Source organism: Rutilus rutilus (genome assembly GCF_951802725.1).
Source record: "Rutilus rutilus genome assembly, chromosome: 24".
NCBI lineage: Eukaryota > Metazoa > Chordata > Actinopteri > Cypriniformes > Leuciscidae > Rutilus > Rutilus rutilus.
This window is the reverse complement of record NC_140228.1, coordinates 29,278,018-29,298,043: the sequence shown is the minus strand read 5'-3', so window position 1 is coordinate 29,298,043 and position 20,026 is coordinate 29,278,018. Positions and strand designations below refer to the sequence as shown.

At 42.4% G+C, this 20,026-nt stretch overlaps 1 protein-coding gene across 1 annotated transcript in view; it reads left to right on the top strand.

Annotated features, from left to right (window-relative positions):
- The window catches only part of hecw1a (HECT, C2 and WW domain containing E3 ubiquitin protein ligase 1a), a 99,322-nt gene that overhangs the window by 58,944 nt on the left and 20,352 nt on the right, over nucleotides 1-20,026 (top strand). The window contains exons 11-18 of the mRNA XM_084398203.1: nucleotides 4,489-4,639; nucleotides 6,719-6,813; nucleotides 7,675-7,796; nucleotides 10,902-11,087; nucleotides 11,593-11,727; nucleotides 12,565-12,649; nucleotides 13,736-13,832; nucleotides 19,582-19,665. Coding sequence (XP_084254329.1) covers nucleotides 4,489-4,639; nucleotides 6,719-6,813; nucleotides 7,675-7,796; nucleotides 10,902-11,087; nucleotides 11,593-11,727; nucleotides 12,565-12,649; nucleotides 13,736-13,832; nucleotides 19,582-19,665 — 955 coding nt within the window. The remainder of the gene's footprint in view (nucleotides 1-4,488; nucleotides 4,640-6,718; nucleotides 6,814-7,674; nucleotides 7,797-10,901; nucleotides 11,088-11,592; nucleotides 11,728-12,564; nucleotides 12,650-13,735; nucleotides 13,833-19,581; nucleotides 19,666-20,026) is intronic.

Below are 20,026 nucleotides of genomic sequence, written 5' to 3'. Positions count from 1 at the left end.
GTTTCCTTTTATACTAGGGATGCGCCGATCCGATACTCAGTATCGGTATCAGATCCGATACTCCCATTCTTTGCCGGATCGGGTATCAGTCAGACAACACCGATCCAAATCCGATATTGTGCGTATACTATACTGTGTTATTGTTAAGCCTCACAAAAGGCACAAAAACATAATAAAGCACCATTAAGTTTTCGTGCACTATATTATAAGTATTCTGAAGCCATTCTATAGTGTAATGTGAGGTAGAAATTAATATTTAAGTCGTTGAATTCAAGTTCACGTAAACGCTTCCCTCCGCTGTTCATTATTCAGTGTTACTATTATTATACTTGATCTGTAGATAAAGGGCTATGGTTTCGCATAAAACAACTTTATTGCTGTACCTTAATCATGTTTCGTTCTCCCGGGTGTCTGTTAGATCACAGCACTGGAGTAGAGAGCACTATAGCTGTTCTTCATGCGCTCAGTAACTGAAATTTGAAACTGTTAAAAGAAAAGGCTCACTAAACTATTGCATAGATATATACTGTATAATACACTACGCATCAATATGTCTTTCCTTTGTGCTTTGAACTTTTCAATGTGAAGCGCTGTTGCTTCAAGCGCATCATTCTGTGCTCGGGATGCGCATACGCACTGTATCGGAGCCTTTCATATCATAATACTTTTGCACAATGAAAGATTATTACAGTTTTTTTCGATTGCTAAACGACAGTGAGCACAACTGGAGCTACATGTGCAAAACTCTAACTACAGTCTGCACTACCAACAGTCTCCTGAGCTAAACAGTTCACATCGCCTGCAAAACTCACTCCAAGTAACACAACTCTTAACACATGGCTCAAACCGGCTCAGTGCAGCCAAACACTGGCACAACCCTCACTGAGATAACACACACGGTCACTCAGAACACACTGAGAGGAAAAACACTAGCATCAAACACCAATACAGAAAATACTAACTTTTCATCTTTACAGTTTGAACAATTTCAGTGACATACAAAGTAATATTTTCTTCAAAGAAAAGAGTGACATTCTTTCACGTGATTTATTTAAATTTTTAGAACATAACAATTCTTTAAGGTAAATGAAAATTAGCAGTTTGCTTCAATAGTCTGAAGTAATTTATGGAATTACAGTAATGAGAAAAAAAAGGTAGAAACTAAAAGTACATACTGTAATTCAAACAAATAATTGAGGGGCTAATCCTGCCTCTCTCTAGCATCAGGCCACAGGCTTTCATCAAAATCACATCTAATGTTCTCTCTTGCCATGCACCTGGGGAAGAACCTTCTGGAGTGCCTTATCCATCCCTGGCAGTCCTCTGGACACATGTCCTCACATCCGGCACGCATGGCTTCCAAAAGAGACATTTGGTCATGTGGGTGGTGACCAAACACTTTCCACCTCCACCCATACAGAAAAAAAATATATTGAAATATATTTGCATTGTTGGTCACTTATATTTATCATTTTGAAATATATTCTGAAATATAACAAAAACATATGATGTTACTGTAAGTGTGAAATATATTTACATATATTTACTGTATCTAAAATATATTTATTGGGCCAATTTCGAATATTTGCATATATTCCAAAAATATATTTCAAATATATTTATTTTGTGTATGGGAGCCTTTCAGCTGAGATTGCAATCAGCAGTGTTTGAAAGGCACAAGGCTGAAATCTCTTCTGTTTTGAATGTGTGGTTCACAGTTTTGACAGCAGTGTGTTAGCATTTGAACAAAGTGCTGTAAATCCACAGTGTTGTGCAGGTTGTGGTTAAAGTCATGGGATAAGTGTGTAGAGTTTTGAAAACTGTGTTCAAGCAATGAAAAACGAACTAGAGTTTGGTCCACATGAACTGCTGCTGTGCAGACTGTAGTTAGAGTTTTGCACATGTGACTCCAGTTGTGCCCACTGTCGTTTAGCAATCGAAAAAAACTGTAATAGCCTTTCTTGTTCTGTCATATCTATCATATGTTGCTGCGTCATTAAACAGCTGTGCTGTACATTTAAAAGATGTCTTAATTTTATATTATATATATATCGTTTCTCATGAATGTATTTTACAACAATACAAAGAGCAATGTGAAACGTTTGACCAGATTCAGTGCTACACGTCTCTTATTTGTTCCCCACTAAATAATGTTTTTGTTCACTAAATGTTCAGATTGTATTCAATTATTGTGCACTCGTGATTATTCTAGAGTAACTTTTACTGCTGAATTATCCACTAATCTAGTTTAAAATAATTTTTTTGTCATAGATTATGATCATATATTTTTTTGATTTGTTGTTTTTCTTTATGATGAATTTAGTAGATTGTGTTTAACACACAAAAGAGTGATTATCAGTTCAACACACAGAGTTATAGTAATTCTACTTGATTTAAAAAGAACTGCGCTGGTATCGGATCGGTATCGGTCGATACTCTGAATTTTTGGTATCGGATCGGATCGGATTCATAGCAAAATATCATCATCAGTGTAAAGCCCCTGTATAACTGCTTGTGCTGCTCACTCTCCGAAACGGCTTGACCAGTGATGAGTTTGGCAGCCAATTACTGCTGAAACTCATTCATACGCGCATGAATATGAGAACCGATAATGGCTCCCTAATTAATATTTCTCCTCCACTGACACCATTTAATGGACAGTCACCAGAAAGGCTACCATGTTCATGTTTGTGTTCAGTTTATTACATACAGTATATATGGTGAATTCAGGTAAATTGTGACAATTTTGGTCCTGAATTCAGCCTATATATATTATTCATGGCAGTGGTTCTCAACTTGATTTGCTTCAGGACTTTACATTGATTTTACATTTGACTTGAAGGGGAAACACAGAGCACCAACATTGTATATTATGCAAAACATTTTTTTTATTTATTAAACTTACTATATTTTTTGAATTTAATTTTAAGTATTTGATTGAGGGATTACATTCTATTTATTGTACTTTTTATTTTATTATTTTTTATGATACATTGACAGGGAAATTCTCACGCAACCAGTTGAGAACCGCTGATTTATGGCACATGCAGATTGTCATAAGTCATGGCCTGTGTTGTGGTTGTGTTTGTAGGCAGTTGTCATTTGCAGATCAGCCATCATGCGTTCACTCATCTTCCCGACCCCCATCATTACACAAGCGTTGATCAGCCATTACCACCAAGTAAGCTTTCCTGAGTCATTCCTTTCCCTCGCTTAGGCCATTAACCTGCTGCCTTCATCTGTGTGTGTGTGTGTGTGTGTGTGTGTGTGTGTGTGTGTGTGTGTGTCTGTGTCTGTGTGTCTGTGTGTGTGTGTGTGTGTGTGTGTGTGTGTGTGTGTGTGTGTGTGTCTGTGTGTGTGTGTGTCTGTGTGTGTGTGTGTGTGTGTGTGTGTGTGTGTGTGTGTGTGTGTCTGTGTCTGTCTGTCTGTCTGTGTGTGTGTGTGTGTGTGTGTGTGTGTGTGTGTGTGTGTGTGTGTGTGTCTGTGTCTGTGTGTGTGTGTCTGTGTGTGTGTGTGTGTGTGTGTGTGTGTGTGTGTGTGTGTCTGTGTCTGTGTGTGTGTGTGTGTGTGTGTGTGTGTGTGTGTGTGTGTGTCTGTGTCTGTGTGTGTGTGTGTGTGTGTGTGTGTGTGTGTGTGTGTGTGTGTGTGTGTGTCTTCATGCATATTCTGTATGTTGTTCTCCAGTTTAACAACTGCCTTCTGTTCGGTTCATGAATGTGAAGTTAGATGTCCAGGTCACACAAGATGCAGCAACTGGAATGACTGGAATGAAATGTATAAAATATATCAAAAACACTATACCGGGGTACACTACTGTTAAAAAGTTTGGTATCGGTAAGATTTTGTAATGTTTTTTTTATATAATGTAAAGTGTCTTTTGCTCATCAAAGCTGCATTTATTTGATCAAAAATACAGTAAAAACAGTGAAATATTATTCAAATTTAAAACAGCTGTTGTATTTCTATGAACATTGATTATGATTATTACATCAATGTCCTGAAATATTCCTTATATTGTGTGTATTATAACATTCATACTGAAAAATGAAACGTTATTAAAAACGAAACTTTTTTAAAACTCGTTGAATTTCACTCCAGTTCTTCATCCCGTTTGCTGACATCAATTCAAGTTCATTTCAATGTTTTATGCATTGAACACTGCATATATAGTATATGATATGCATGTGCACAAACGTAACATTTTCTCTACTCAGTCTGATTGTAAGTGTTTATATGTTTCGGTTCCACTTTATTTCGATAGTCCACTTTAGCCTTTCTACTCACTATAAGTAACTTTGCAACTACATGTCAACTAACTCTCATGAGAGAGCTAAACAGAGAGTCTTCTAATACTCTAATGAGAGTTAGTTGACATGTAGTTGCAAAAGTTACTTATAGTGAGTAGAATGTCTAAAGTGGACTATGGACATAAAGCGTGACCTATGTGTCTCATCTGTCAGCTGATGTGTTTCTCTGTAACCGGCACAGACTGGGAAGCGCGGATAGACAGTCACGGGCGTGTTTTCTACGTGGATCATGTGAACCGCAGCACCACATGGCAGAAGCCGATCCATGCGGCCAAACGCTCCGGCATCCCGAGATCCGGATCCACACACCAGATGGAGCAGCTCAACCGCAGGTCTGACAACTCCTGATTCACATTCACTGCGTTATCCTGGTTATTACTCGGCTCTGTGGAATGCTTGACTCTGATTGGTCAATCGCTTGCTTCTGATTGGTCGATCGCTCCATCCAGCGGTAAGTGATTCCCAGATAACAGCCTCTGAGAACAGAAACACCGGCTCATCCGGGTCACTGGAGTCAGCAGCGCTATACGCTCGCTAGGAACGGCTTTTCTCCGTGGAAGTTTTGCGTTTGGTGAGCTGATAAAATATTAAAACTCAGTCGAATCAATATTTTGTGTACAGTTATTTAATTATGCCATCCAGTATCGTGGACTCGCTCTCTCTTGTTTCATTCAAATTCTCTGAACCACCGGCTGGATGTACATTATCCCTTACATTCACTGCGTTATCCTGGCATATGCTGTAGAATATTGATTTATTAGTCTATAATTGCAGACTTTGATCAAGGCAAGGCAAGTTTATTTATACAGCACATTTCATCACTATGGTAATTCAAAGTGCTTTACACAGAAAGGAATTAAAATAATCACAAAATAAAAGCAAGGAAAATTAAAACAGATATAAAAGGAATTAAAAGAGTAAAAAGATGATACGTAGATTCAACTTCTCATCTGACAAAACACCAGTGTATCATATTTTTCACAGCTCCCAGTTTTAATAAAGTAATAAATAAAGTAAATGGATCAGTAATAAAGATGGCGTCCAGTAAGGCAATAAATATGTCCTTAATATTGTGTTGTAATGCCAGAGAATTGACTTGATCGGATGAATGGAGCAAAATCTGAAGTATATATTATATCTGAGGAGAACCTGCCACCTAGAGGACACTCGACACACGACAGCTCAAGGTCACGACAGTTATTCACTGCAGTGTGTTGGAAATGGCTTTGAAAGAAATTTATACTTTTGTTCAGCAATGATGCATTAATGTATAATGTAACAAAAGATTCTATTTCAAATAAATGCTGTTCTTTTGAACTTTCTAATCATCAAAGAATCCTAACAAATAAAATGTATCACTGTTTCCACAAAAATATGAAGCTGTTTCCAACATTGATTATAATCAATGCATCAAATCCTCATATTAGAGTGATTTCTGAAGGATCATGTGACACTGAAGACTGGAGTAATGATGCTTTGATCACAGGAATAAATTACACTTTACTATATATTCACATAGAAAACAGCTGATTTACATAAGAATAATATTTCACTGTTTTTACTGTATTTTTGCTGAAAAGAAGTGCAGCTTTGGTGAGCAGAAGAGATTCTTTCAGAAATATTTATTTTAAAAAATGTACCGACCCCAAACTTTGGAACATTGTTGTTGATTTTGAAATACCATGTCAGTAACTTTTATGCATCTTTTATATCAACTTGAAGATTCATATAAAAATAAGCTATGACTGTTATTGTCATCAATATGTAAAAAAAAAAAAAAAAAAAAAAATCTTCTCCTTCCATTTTATTTTTGATTGATATATTGTCAAGATAATAATAAACAAATAAATTGCAATTACCAAAAAAAAAAAAAAAAGCATCATAAACTGCAGAGTATGTGAACATTCAGAGCAAACACACTCTCACATCCCCTGGTGTGGTGTTCTCCTGCGGGGCCGGCCCTGGTGTGGTGTTCTCCTGCGGGGCCGACGCTGGTGTGGTGTTCTCCTGCGGGGCCGGCGCTGGTGTGGTGTTCTCCTGCGGGGCCGGCCCTGGTGTGGTGTTCTCCTGCGGGGCCGGCCCTGGTGTGGTGTTCTCCTGCGGGGCCGGCGCTGGTGTGGTGTTCTCCTGCGGGGCCGACGCTGGTGTGGTGTTCTCCTGCGGGGCCGGCCCTGGTGTGGTGTTCTCCTGCGGGGCCGGCCCTGGTGTGGTGTTCTCCTGCGGGGCCGGCCCTGGTGTGGTGTTCTCCTGCGGGGCCGGCGCTGGTGTGGTGTTCTCCTGCGGGGCCGGCGCTGGTGTGGTGTTCTCCTGCGGGGCCGGCCCTGGTGTGGTGTTCTCCTGCGGGGCCGGCCCTGGTGTGGTGTTCTCCTGCGGGGCCGCCGCTGACGAGCCTGATGTTCTTCTGTCTCCAGGTATCAGAACATCCAGAGGACGATGGCCAGCGAAGACGAGCCGCTGAGGAACACCACTGCAGATGCAGAGAGCGAGTCCACAACACACACTGCAGGTCGGCTGCACACACACTGTGTGTGATGGGAAGAGTGTGTGTTTGTGAAGAGTGTGTGTGTGATGGGAAGAGAGTGTGTGTGATGGGAAGAGAGTGTGTGTGATGGGAAGAGTGTGTGTTTGTGAAGAGTGTGTTTGTGAAGAGTGTGTGTTTGATGTGAAGAGTGTGTGTTTGTGAAGAGTGTGCGTGTGTGGGTGTGAGTTTGTGTAAGTGTGTGTTTGTGTGGGCGTTTGAGTTTGTGTAGGTGTGTGTGTGTGTGTGTGTGTGGCAGCTGCAGACAGGAGATATGTGTCAGAAATCTTTCATTTCAACTTAAATATGTATGTATCTCCATTCATAATTCATCCAGAAGGTGTGTGTGTGTGTGAGATGCTTGCAGAAAGCTTTAGATTGAATATAAGTGATAATCTAAGATCCAACTCGATCCATTATTGACTAGAAATTCGACTTTTGACATTTGTACAGTAGCTTTGCCTTTATTATAGATGATACAACGGTCTAGGATTTACTAGCTTTCACAGTAATTCATTTTTTAATGGGTATTAATTAGGGTATTACTGTAGAAATGTACCAAATGACTGTCATATTCAGTATTGTATGTTAGGTTTTTAACTGTTTTGAACTCAAAAAAGCATATAAACGTGCACATTGGCCTGTAGGTATATAGAGTTTTGATGGTGTTTGTGTTTGAGTGAGAAAAGTACTAATGTAATTTGAAAGATGTCATCACTGAATGTGTAAAAGCAATGATAAAAGTTTAGCCCACACAGACTGATAGTGTGTGAAGAGTGTTGTAAAACTGAGCTGTGTATTGAGACATCGGTCCCAGTGACAGTAAACGTGTTCCTGTGATGTTTGTAGATCCGAGAAGAGAAGGCTGTTCCTCTCCTGTGAACACGCCGAACGTCACGCTTCTGCTCCAGTGTCCCACCGTCAAGTTCGTCACACACCCAGAGTTCTTCACGGTCCTCCATGCGAACTACGTACGTCACAGAGAGAAGCTTCAAATCTGTGTTTTCATGTGTATTCCTGGACATTTGTCTTGCAGAAAGCAGATTAAAACTAACAAAAATATGTTTGCTAATGTTCCCAGCATCAAGTTATTAAACCTTATTTCTGAATGTTCTCTGAACGTTCAAAACTTTTTAATGTTTTAAAATGTTTTTTCATTTTTAAAAAAACATTAAGGGATTTTTTTTTTTTTCTCCATTTGATCATTTTGCAACTTTCTGAAAAAAAAGTAACATATAAAAACATTAGACTAACGGCCAACTAAAATGTTTCAGAAAAGCGTTCCATGTATGATGTATAAATATAGGGCAAATACATCATATTTAATAGAGAATTGCATCATGATTGCATAGACTAGGGGCCCTATCTCGCACCCAGCGCAATTGACTTTGTACACGACGCATGTATCATTCCTATTTTGCACCCGACGCACAGCGGACTTTTCCCTCCACAGACGCACGTCGGTAAATTAGGGAATGAACTTGCGCCCCCGGGGGCGGTTCAGCGAGAAGAGGAGGTGTGTTCCGGCGCAAACGTTCCCTGGTGCTATTTTGCAGTTTCAGAAAACAATTCCGCCACTGACCAGGAGAAACCTCGTCTAAAGTCAGTGGCGCATGTTATTCAGATGCTATTTTAAGGGCGCATGCTTGGCCATAATGTAGCGTGAGCACAACGCACACACACTTTGCTTATCTCATCTACACAGAAGCAGCAGTTCTCATTTTTAGAAAATCATACATTATTACAAGGAAAAATATTCCGAGGGAAATCATTGTGGTGTCCATGAAGATGTGAAAAAATAGGCATACATCTAGCTTACACATTTACCCAAATCATCATACGCCTGTTTAACCGAAGCTAATCTGTGTGTGTTTCTCCATCCCCAATGTCACTTCTCTGTGTTTTACGGCCCTGACGAGAACGTCGGTCTCCTCGGCTGTGAACCGCTCCTGGCAAATCCGCCGTTATAATAGCAATCCGCCATGGAGCAAGCACGCCTGCTCTTAAAGGGAATGTGAGATGACGCTCTGATTGGTTTATTTCACGTTACGCCCAAACCACACCTATGAGTAATGAAGCTACTGAAGACCAACACATTTTAGATTTGCGAGATCCGAGATCCGCCCACAAAGTTACTTGCGTTTCAGATCGTTAAAATAGGGCCCATAATGTTTGTGCTAATGTTTTGAGAACGTAATTAAAGGCCAGAACTTTGAATTAACGTTTTACTAACGTTTCTGGAAGAACGTTTGTCCATAACTCTTCCAGAACGTTCCCAGTTCACCGTAACCATTCGCATCCAGTGTGTTGAATCCCCCTGATGTTTTTCACTCATGGCTTAATTTGCTTCCGTGTATCCAGACACTGTGAGGATGTTTCCGGGATCCGTCGAGCGCTTGTGGACTCACTCTGTCCACGACTAGATTGCACTTTAGTTGAAGGCTGATATTGACTGAACTATTTGCAGATTCCCTCTTTATTGATCACATAAGCTCTCCTGCTGCAAAGGAGACAGATAACAGACGTTAACAAGGCGAAGATAAAGCGTGCTGAGATAGCAGTGGATGTGTGTGTTTATGGTGCAGATCTGTGTGTGTGTGTGTCTGTGTCGTGCTCTCAGAGATGCCTTTATTCTCTTAAGTTATGTCATGCAGGTCACGTACAGAGACCTCATCAATACGAGGCATTGATTGAATATTCATGATTATACTGAATCTCAGTGTGTGTTTGGTTTGATGACAACACTTTATTCTCCATATCAGACCAGGTGATTGATTTACAATATGAATTAATATGATTGTCATGTGCAGACTGAGCCAATATTCTAGTTCTTGAAACCCAAATATGACCTTTGACATGAAATATTTGGAATATCCACCGTAACTGAATATTCAGGGCTCAACGCTAAGGATTTGTTTCTAATTTGTCAGACCCAGCACACAAAAATACTAAAATCAATTCAAATAAAATAGGCCTAGTTATTGTTTGTGTTGTTTTTGACCCATGTATCCTTAATAAACAAGGTTATGACACCAAAACCTACTAGCCTAACTCATATTCATTTTAAATATTGTTAAAGACAAGTAAAGTGTCAGTAATAAAATAAGAACAAATAATCAAATTATGATCAATAGCACAAATACATACAATACAGCAAAGATACAAATGAAGTAAAAAGTGCTTTTCAGGTTTTTAATGTGCAGAAATCGAATAAAGTAATCAAATGTAAAATAACACTGGATAGTCTTCACTGTATAAATTAAATATAGATCCATCTTTATTAAAGCTTCAAAAGTTATTAAGTTTTTCTCTGTCTTTTGCAGTTAACATATCAAACCCAGACAGCGGCAGGATTATTAGGCTGCTGTCACTTTAAGACCGAATGCAAGGATCCAGTATACTGTTACACGTGTTTTCCTTCTCAACTGTTTACGTTCACTTAAAGGGATAGTTCACCCAAAAATGAAAATTAGCCCATGATTTACTCATCCTGAAGTCATTCTAGGTGTATATGACTCTTCTTTCAGACGAATACAATCAGAGTTATATTAAAACGTTTCCTGGCTCTTCCAAGCTTTATAATGGGAGTGAATGGGTGTCTGTCTTTGGAAGTCCATCAAAGCGCATCTATTCATGATTAAAGTGCTCCACAGGCTCTGCAGGGGTTAATAAAGGCCTTCTGAAGTGAAGCGATGTGTTCGATCGAGAAAAATATCCATATTTAAAACTTTATCGACTAAAATAACTAGCTAATTTCAAGTGCGTCAAGTTCAAGTGTTACTCTTGTGGCGTAAGTCGATGCGTACGGCCGTCTGCCGGAAGATAGTTATTTTAGTCATTAAATTTTATTTATATTGTTTATTTAAAGTTTCTTTAAAAACTTTACATATGTTTCTTTCTTTTTTGACATTGTAATGTTTAATCAAAATGTCCAAAAACAACAGACTTCTCTCTGGTGACATATGCAGGACTTCTCCAATCATTCAGTGAGATTGAAACCCTGCAAACTCACATTCGTGCTTAAATATTTTACTAACTGTTTTATTGATTAATGCATTTGTCTTCCCCCCCCTCAGGGTGCATATCGGATGTTTACTAACAGCACCTGCCTAAAGCACATGATTCTGAAAATACGGCGAGACGCGCGCAACTTTGAGCGATATCAACACAACCGGGACCTCGTCACTTTCCTCAACAAATTCGCTGACACTCATCTGGAGCTCCCGAGAGGCTGGGAGATCAAAACTGACCCGCAGGGCAAGGTGAGCTTTCCACACACACACACACACACACACACACGTGTAAGAGTTGTGCAGTTCAGCCCAAGGTTTATGGTGTGTGTGTTTGTTTTGTGTGATTTATGAGGACAGAAATGTGTATAATGACATGGGTATTACACTGGTATTACAACGTGAACGTGATTTATGAGGACATTTCCTGAGTCCTCGTGTTTCAGATGGCTTTAAAAACACACTAAACTGTGTTTTATTAAAAATATAAAAATGCATAAAGTTTTCTGTGATGGGTAGGTTTAGTTAGGGTTAGTGTGTGTGTGTGTGTGTGTGTGTGTGATGGGTAGGGGTAGGGGTCGGGTTAGTGTGTGTGTGTGTGTGTGTGTGTGTGTGTGTGTGTGGTGGGTAGGTTTAGGGGAGGGTTAGTGTTAGAATAAACAGTTTGTACAGTATAAAACCCATTACGCCTATGGAATGTCCTATCAACTATAGCAAAACAAACCTGTGTGTGTGTGTGTGTGTTTTGCTGTGATAGTCATTCTTCGTGGACCACAACAGTCGGGCAACGACCTTCATTGACCCCAGGATTCCCCTTCAGAATGGACGACTGCCCAACCACCTCACACACAGACAACACTTACAGAGACTGCGCAGCTATAGTGCCGGAGAGGTACAGCACACACACACACACACACACACGCATCATGTGGAAATATATTTCATGTGTTTAGATTTATTTAAAGAGGCCTGCAAAGTTCTGCAAAGTTATAAAGCTCATATTCTCCCACAAATGGGATTTATTTGATCTAACAGAGAACGCTGATCCAGATCTGTCAGCAACAAAGGCAAACGCAGAGAAAGAAGACGAGGCTTAAGTGTTGTTTGTGTGTTTCAATTCGAAAGCAAAACCGTTCTGTTTGGCCTTCTGAAAACAGAGGCATTAGAAGCCTTGGAAGCTGAAACTTGCTATTATTAAATTACATTTCCGACACACAATTGAGGTGTTTGGCCAATCACAACGCACTGGGACAGCTGGCCAATCGGAGCACTCTGGGCTTTTCGGAAGGCGGGGCTTTACCAGAACTCAAACAGAGCATTTCAGACAGACTGAGGGTACGTTTACAAACTAAATGACTGTATTACGACTGTATTCTGCTGCCAGGCCAGTAGATGGTGATGAAACACTGACTGTAATACGCATGTACATGAAGTCATCCACTTCAGAGATTCGCGTTTTTGTTGTTTAGACAGAGACTGTTTTTTAAAAACTTGCACTTTGAAACCCGTTTTCAAAAGTTTGCGTTTTCAGGCGCCCAAAACACCGTTGCGTGTAAACGAACAGCCAAAGCGCATACAGAGTTTTACGTTTTTAGTTGAAAACAGTGTCGTGTAAACAGCCCCTGAGAGTAGCGGTTCTGTAAAAATTTACATTATGTGAAAAAGTTTTTGTTTTTGAACATTAAAGTATATGCTCTGTTTAATTTTGATCATGTGCTGTGTTCCTCAGGCATCAGACGTGTCCCGCAGCAGAGGATCATCTCTGGTGAACAGACCTGGAAATGGTCTAAACCAGCCGGATTCAGCGCCTCTGGGTCAGTCAACACACACACGACGCCTGGTCTTAAGCCATAAGACTTGCTGGTGATGCTGACCAAACTGTCAGTCAAAACACAGATGGCCAACCAAAAGAATGACAGAAAGAAATACATGTATTTTGTATTCATTATCGGTATTGAGGAACATTGAGTTGAATAAGTGATTATTGTAACATTTTGGACAAAAGGGGTCAATAATATTTTTTGAAAGAAATTAATTATTTTAATCAACAAAGATTAAAGGTGCTGTATGTAACTTTTTTACTCTACTAAAGCATAAAAATACCATAATATGCTTGCAGATATTTAGGAAACATGCTTAATTAATTAAGTTCATAAACTCGTTTCTCTGGAAAACACTTCTACAGCCAGTTATTTTACTTATTATTTTACACGTTCCGCGTTGGAATGTGTGTTTTTGTTTTGGTCTGTGTGACTCCACCCACTGCAAGTTCAGCCAATAGTGTTTCGACACCCGGGTTGCCAGTTGTCAGGAAACTCAGCGTATTGCATCCTTGGAAACGAGCAAACAAACTGGGTCAGAGATTGCAGATTCCACACAACCTAAAAAGCCTCGATATCCATCTAAAAATCTGTGCATATTAGCATATTAAAGCGCATATTAAACGCGGATAAATCTGTCGCGTGTCCTTAAACTGGCAACCCGCGTGAGCATCGAGTCTGAGGAGGAGGGAAACAACGATATTTTTAATTTGGACTGCAGTACTCATTTCAACCACTAGCTGTCATTCTTACAGACAGCACCTTAATAATGTCACGTTGACAACAAGTTTCTGTGCTCCTGAATGTTTCTGTGTGTGCAGCACTGTCACTGAGTGACGTGTGTGTGTGTGCGCCTCATTGAAAACAGTGCATTAATATAGAACAGTGGTTTTACTGCACACCTTCCAGCCAATCAGAATCGAGGATTCAGACAGATCATGGTATAAACCGTGATAACATTTGACCATATTATCGTTTGTAGTCTACTTTTTTGGAATCTCCACAATTAATTTTTTAATGCATTTTATAATGACTTTCAGTAATACATCACAGGTTTTTGTCTGTTTTCTTTATCCTCAGCTTACAATGACAAGATTGTGGCTTTCCTCCGCCAGCCAAACATACTGGACACACTACAGGAACGGCAGCCTAGTCTCGCCAGAAATCACACACTCAGGTGAGGCCGTCTCAGTAATCACACACACTCAAGTGAGGCCGTCTCTGTAATCACACACTCAAGTGAGGCCGTCTCTGTAATCACACACTCAGGTGAGGCCGTCTCTGTAATCACACACTCAGGTGAGGCCGTCTCTGAAATCACACACTCAGGTGAGGCCGTCTCTGTAATCACACACTCAGGTGAGGCCGTCTCTGAAATCACACACTCAGGTGAGGCCGTCTCTCAGGTGAGGCCATCTCTCAGGTGAGGCCATCTCAGTAATCACACACACTCAGGTGAGGCCGTCTCTGTAATCACACACTCAGGTGAGGCCGTCTCTGTAATCACACACTCAGGTGAGGCCGTCTCTGTAATCACACACTCAGGTGAGGCCGTCTCTGTAATCACACACTCAGGTGAGGCCGTCTCTGAAATCACACACTCAGGTGAGGCCGTCTCTCAGGTGAGGCCGCCTCAGTAATCACACACTCAGGTGAGGCCATCTCTCAGGTGAGGCCATCTCAGTAATCACACACACTCAGGTGAGGCCGTCTCTGTAATCACACACTCAGGTGAGGCCGTCTCAATAATCACACACTAAGGTGAGGCCGTCTCTGAAATCACACACTCAGGTGAGGCCGTCTCTCAGGTGAGGCCATCTCAGTAATCACACACTCAGGTGAGGCCATCTCAGTAATCACACACTCAGGTGAGGCCATCTCTCAGGTGAGGCCATCTCAGTAATCACACACTCAGGTGAGGCCATCTCTCAGGTGAGGCCATCTCTGTAATCACACACTCAGGTGAGGCCGTCTCAGTAATCACACACTCAGGTGAGGCCATCTCTCAGGTGAGGCCATCTCAGTAATCACACACTCAGGTGAGGCCATCTCTGTAATCACACACTCAGGTGAGGCCATCTCTCAGGTGAGGCCATCTCAGTAATCACACACTCAGGTGAGGCCATCTCAGTAATCACACACTCAGGTGAGGCCATCTCTGTAATCACACACTCAGGTGAGGCCATCTCAGTAATCACACACTCAGGTGAGGCCATCTCTCAGGTGAGGCCATCTCAGTAATCACACACTCAGGTGAGGCCATCTCTGTAATCACACACTCAGGTGAGGTTGTCTCTGAAATCACACACTCAGGTGAGGCCGTCTCTGTAATCACACACTCAGGTGAGGCCGTCTCTGAAATCACACACTCAGGTGAGGCCGCCTCAGTAATCACACACTCAGGTGAGGCCATCTCTCAGGTGAGGCCATCTCAGTAATCACACACACTCAGGTGAGGCCATCTCTGTAATCACACACTCAGGTGAGGTTGTCTCTGAAATCACACACTCAGGTGAGGCCATCTCTGTAATCACACACTCAGGTGAGGTTGTCTCTGAAATCACACACTCAGGTGAGGCCATCTCTGTAATCACACACTCAGGTGAGGCCATCTCTCAGGTGAGGCCATCTCAGTAATCACACACTCAGGTGAGGCCGTCTCTGTAATCACACACTCAGGTGAGGCCGTCTCTGAAATCACACACTCAGGTGAGGCCGTCTCTCAGGTGAGGCCGCCTCAGTAATCACACACTCAGGTGAGGCCATCTCTCAGGTGAGGCCATCTCAGTAATCACACACACTCAGGTGAGGCCATCTCTGTAATCACACACTCAGGTGAGGTTGTCTCTGAAATCACACACTCAGGTGAGGCCATCTCTGTAATCACACACTCAGGTGAGGCCATCTCAGTAATCACACACTCAGGTGAGGCCATCTCTGTAATCACACACTCAGGTGAGGCCATCTCTCAGGTGAGGCCATCTCAGTAATCACACACTCAGGTGAGGCCATCTCAGTAATCACACACTCAGGTGAGGCCATCTCTGTAATCACACACTCAGGTGAGGCCATCTCAGTAATCACACACTCAGGTGAGGCCATCTCTCAGGTGAGGCCATCTCAGTAATCACACACTCAGGTGAGGCCATCTCTGTAATCACACACTCAGGTGAGGTTGTCTCTGAAATCACACACTCAGGTGAGGCCGTCTCTGTAATCACACACTCAGGTGAGGCCGTCTCTGAAATCACACACTCAGGTGAGGCCGTCTCTCAGGTGAGGCCGCCTCAGTAATCACACACTCAGGTGAGGCCATCTCTCAGGTGAGGCCATCTCAGTAATCACACACACTCAGGTGAGGCCATCTCTGTAATCACACACTCAGGTGAGGTTGTCTCAGTAATCACACACTCAGGTGAGGCCATCTCTGTAATCACACACTCAGGTGAGGTTGTCTCTGAAATCACACACTCAGGTGAGGCCGTCTCTGTAATCACACACTCAGGTGAGGCCGTCTCTGAAATCACACACTCAGGTGAGGCCGTCTCTCAGGTGAGGCCGCCTCAGTAATCACACACTCAGGTGAGGCCATCTCTCAGGTGAGGCCGTCTCTGTAATCACACACTCAGGTGAGGCCGTCTCAATAATCACACACTAAGGTGAGGCCATCTCTGTAATCACACACTCAGGTGAGGTTGTCTCAGTAATCACACACTCAGGTGAGGCCATCTCTGTAATCACACACTCAGGTGAGGTTGTCTCTGAAATCACACACTCAGGTGAGGCCGTCTCTGTAATCACACACTCAGGTGAGGCCGTCTCTGAAATCACACACTCAGGTGAGGCCGTCTCTCAGGTGAGGCCATCTCAATAATCACACACTCAGGTGAGGCCATCTCAGTAATCACACACTCAGGTGAGGCCATCTCTCAGGTGAGGCCATCTCAGTAATCACACACTCAGGTGAGGCCGTCTCTGTAATCACACACTCAGGTGAGGCCGTCTCAGTAATCACACACTCAGGTGAGGCCGTCTCTCAGGTGAGGCCGTCTCTGAAATCACACACTCAGGTGAGGCCGTCTCAGTAATCACACACTCAGGTGAGGCCGTCTCTCAGGTGAGGCCGTCTCAGTAATCACACACTCAGGTGAGGCCGTCTCTCAGGTGAGGCCGTCTCTGTAATCACACACTCAGGTGAGGCCGTCTCTGAAATCACACACTCAGGTGAGGCCGTCTCTGAAATCACACACTCAGGTGAGGCCGTCTCAGTAATCACACACTCAGGTGAGGCCGTCTCTCAGGTGAGGCCGTCTCAGTAATCACACACTCAGGTGAGGCCGTCTCTCAGGTGAGGCCGTCTCTGTAATCACACACTCAGGTGAGGCCGTCTGTGTAATCACACACTCAGGTGAGGCCGTCTCTGAAATCACACACTCAGGTGAGGCCGTCTCAGTAATCACACACTCAGGTGAGGCCGTCTCAGTAATCACACACTCAGGTGAGGCCGTCTCTCAGGTGAGGCCGTCTCAGTAATCACACACTCAGGTGAGGCCGTCTCTGTAATCACACACTCAGGTGAGGCCGTCTCTCAGGTGAGGCCATCTCTGTAATCACACACTCAGGTGAGGCTGTCTCTGAAATCACACACTCAGGTGAGGCCGTCTCTGAAATCACACACACAGGTGAGGCTGTCTCTGAAATCACACACACAGGTGAGGCTGTCTCTGAAATCACACACTCAGGTGAGGCCGTCTCTGAAATCACACACACAGGTGAGGCTGTCTCTGAAATCACACACACAGGTGAGGCCGTCTCAGAAATCCCACACTCAGGTGAGGCCGTCTCTGTAATCACACACTCAGGTGAGGCCGTCTCTCAGGTGAGGCCGTCTCAGTAATCACACACTCAGGTGAGGCTGTCTCTGAAATCACACACTCAGGTGAGGCCGTCTCTGAAATCACACACACAGGTGAGGCTGTCTCTGAAATCACACACACAGGTGAGGCCGTCTCAGTAATCACACACTCAGGTGAGGCCGTCTCTCAGGTGAGGCCGTCTCTTTAATCACACACTCAGGTGAGGCCGTCTCAGTAATCACACACTCAGGTGAGGCCGTCTCTGAAATCACACACTCAGGTGAGGCCGTCTCAGTAATCACACACTCAGGTGAGGCCGTCTCTCAGGTGAGGCTGTCTCTGTAATCCCACACTCAGGTGAGGCCGTCTCTGAAATCACACACTCAGGTGAGGCCGTCTCTGAAATCACACACTCAGGTGAGGCCGTCTCTGAAATCACACACTCAGGTGAGGCCGTCTCTGAAATCACACACTCAGGTGAGGCCGTCTCTGTAATCCCACACTCAGGTGAGGCCGTCTCAGTAATCACACACTCAGGTGAGGCCGTCTCTGAAATCACACACTCAGGTGAGGCCGTCTCTGAAATCACACACTCAGGTGAGGCCGTCTCAGTAATCACACACTCAGGTGAGGCCGTCTCTGTAATCCCACACTCAGGTGAGGCCGTCTCTGAAATCACACACTCAGGTGAGGCCGTCTCTGTAATCCCACACTCAGGTGAGGCCGTCTCAGTAATCACACACTCAGGTGAGGCCGTCTCAGTAATCACACACTCAGGTGAGGCCGTCTCAGAAATCCCACACTCAGGTGAGGCCGTCTCAGTAATCACACACTCAGGTGAGGCCGTCTCTGTAATCACACACTCAGGTGAGGCCGTCTCTGTAATCACACACTCAGGTGAGGCCGTCTCTCAGGTGAGGCTGTCTCTGAAATCACACACTCAGGTGAGGCCGTCTCTTTAATCACACACTCAGGTGAGGCTGTCTCTTTAATCACACACTCAGGTGAGGCTGTCTCTGAAATCACACACTCAGGTGAGGCTGTCTCTGTAATCACACACTCAGGTGAGGCCGTCTCTGTAATCACACACTCAAGTGTCTGTCAACACCGGGACTCGAACTCGGGTTATAGAGCTTGATGGGGACTTAGCAACTCAAGCACGCATTTTAGTTAAATAGGTCCTACTATACAAGAGTGAGCAGAACGCCAGTCGTTTTATGCCAAAGAAAATGAAAGCACTGTAACAGCAGCAAGAAATATTCTGGGACTGCAGAGATCCATATTGACACATTCTATTACTAAATTAATAAAACTTAAACTAAAATGAAAACAAAATATAAAATTACAATAACGGTAACACTTTACAATAAGGTTCATTAGTAAACATTAGTTAACTACCTAGTTAACATGAACTAAGAATGACCAATACTTCTACAGCATTTATTCATTTGAGTTCTTATTCATTTCAACATTAACTAATACGTTATTAAAATTAAAGGTTATATTTGGTAACATTAGTTAATGCACTGTGAACTAACATGAACAAACAATCAATAGCTGTATTTATATTAACTAACATTAACAAAGATTAATAAATACTGTAACAAATGCATTGCTCATTGTACGTTCATGTTGTTTAATACATTAAATAATGTTAACTAATGAACCTTACTGTAAAGTGTTACCACAATGACAGTATATAAATATATACTTTATATATAAAGTATATTTAAATAATACAAAAATAACAAGTTACAACTAACAATGTATTGTTACGCTTATATAGAAATACAGTTACAGTCTCATAAAGTTGCATAAAACAAAGTTTTGTGACTGTGAATCAGCATTTGACCTCGTAAATACAGTAACTTATGCATTTACAGCATCACTAATGCAGAAAGCTGGTCGTTATCTCAATAGCACTCCTGAATGTACACTATAATTCCATTCAACATGTGCATTACTGTTACTTTAAAAACAATTAACATTCCATTAGCGTGAGAGTGGAAATGTGAGATTGTGTGAATGTTTACATGCTTCTTCTGGGTCTTCTTACATGTTTTCTCTCAGGGAGAAAATCCATTACATCAGGACTGAAGGTCCTCAAGGTGTTGAAAAGCTGTCATGTGACGCCGACCTGGTCATGCTGTTAAGGTACAGTGACTGCAGTGTGTTGCAGGGGAAGTTGTGCATAATTTTCATGTTTTAGTTGAAACGCAAAACCACAAGCCGTGTCTTTGAACGCAATCCTCAGTGTTTGGTTCAGATCACTCCTCAAACAAAGGCACTTTGACTTATGACTTACTCACATGGACCAACACGTGGGACTGGAAATGAGTGGCTCAATCAGCTAGTCAGCCTCTCCACACAGTAACACACTGTTGAATAATATATATAGTTTAAGCTACAACTGACAAAGTAAACAATGTTTTCTTTTTACCTACATTTTTTTTTATATTATTTATATGACATATTATGGAGGCTTGTTTCCGCCACAGAATAAAACATTTCAAAA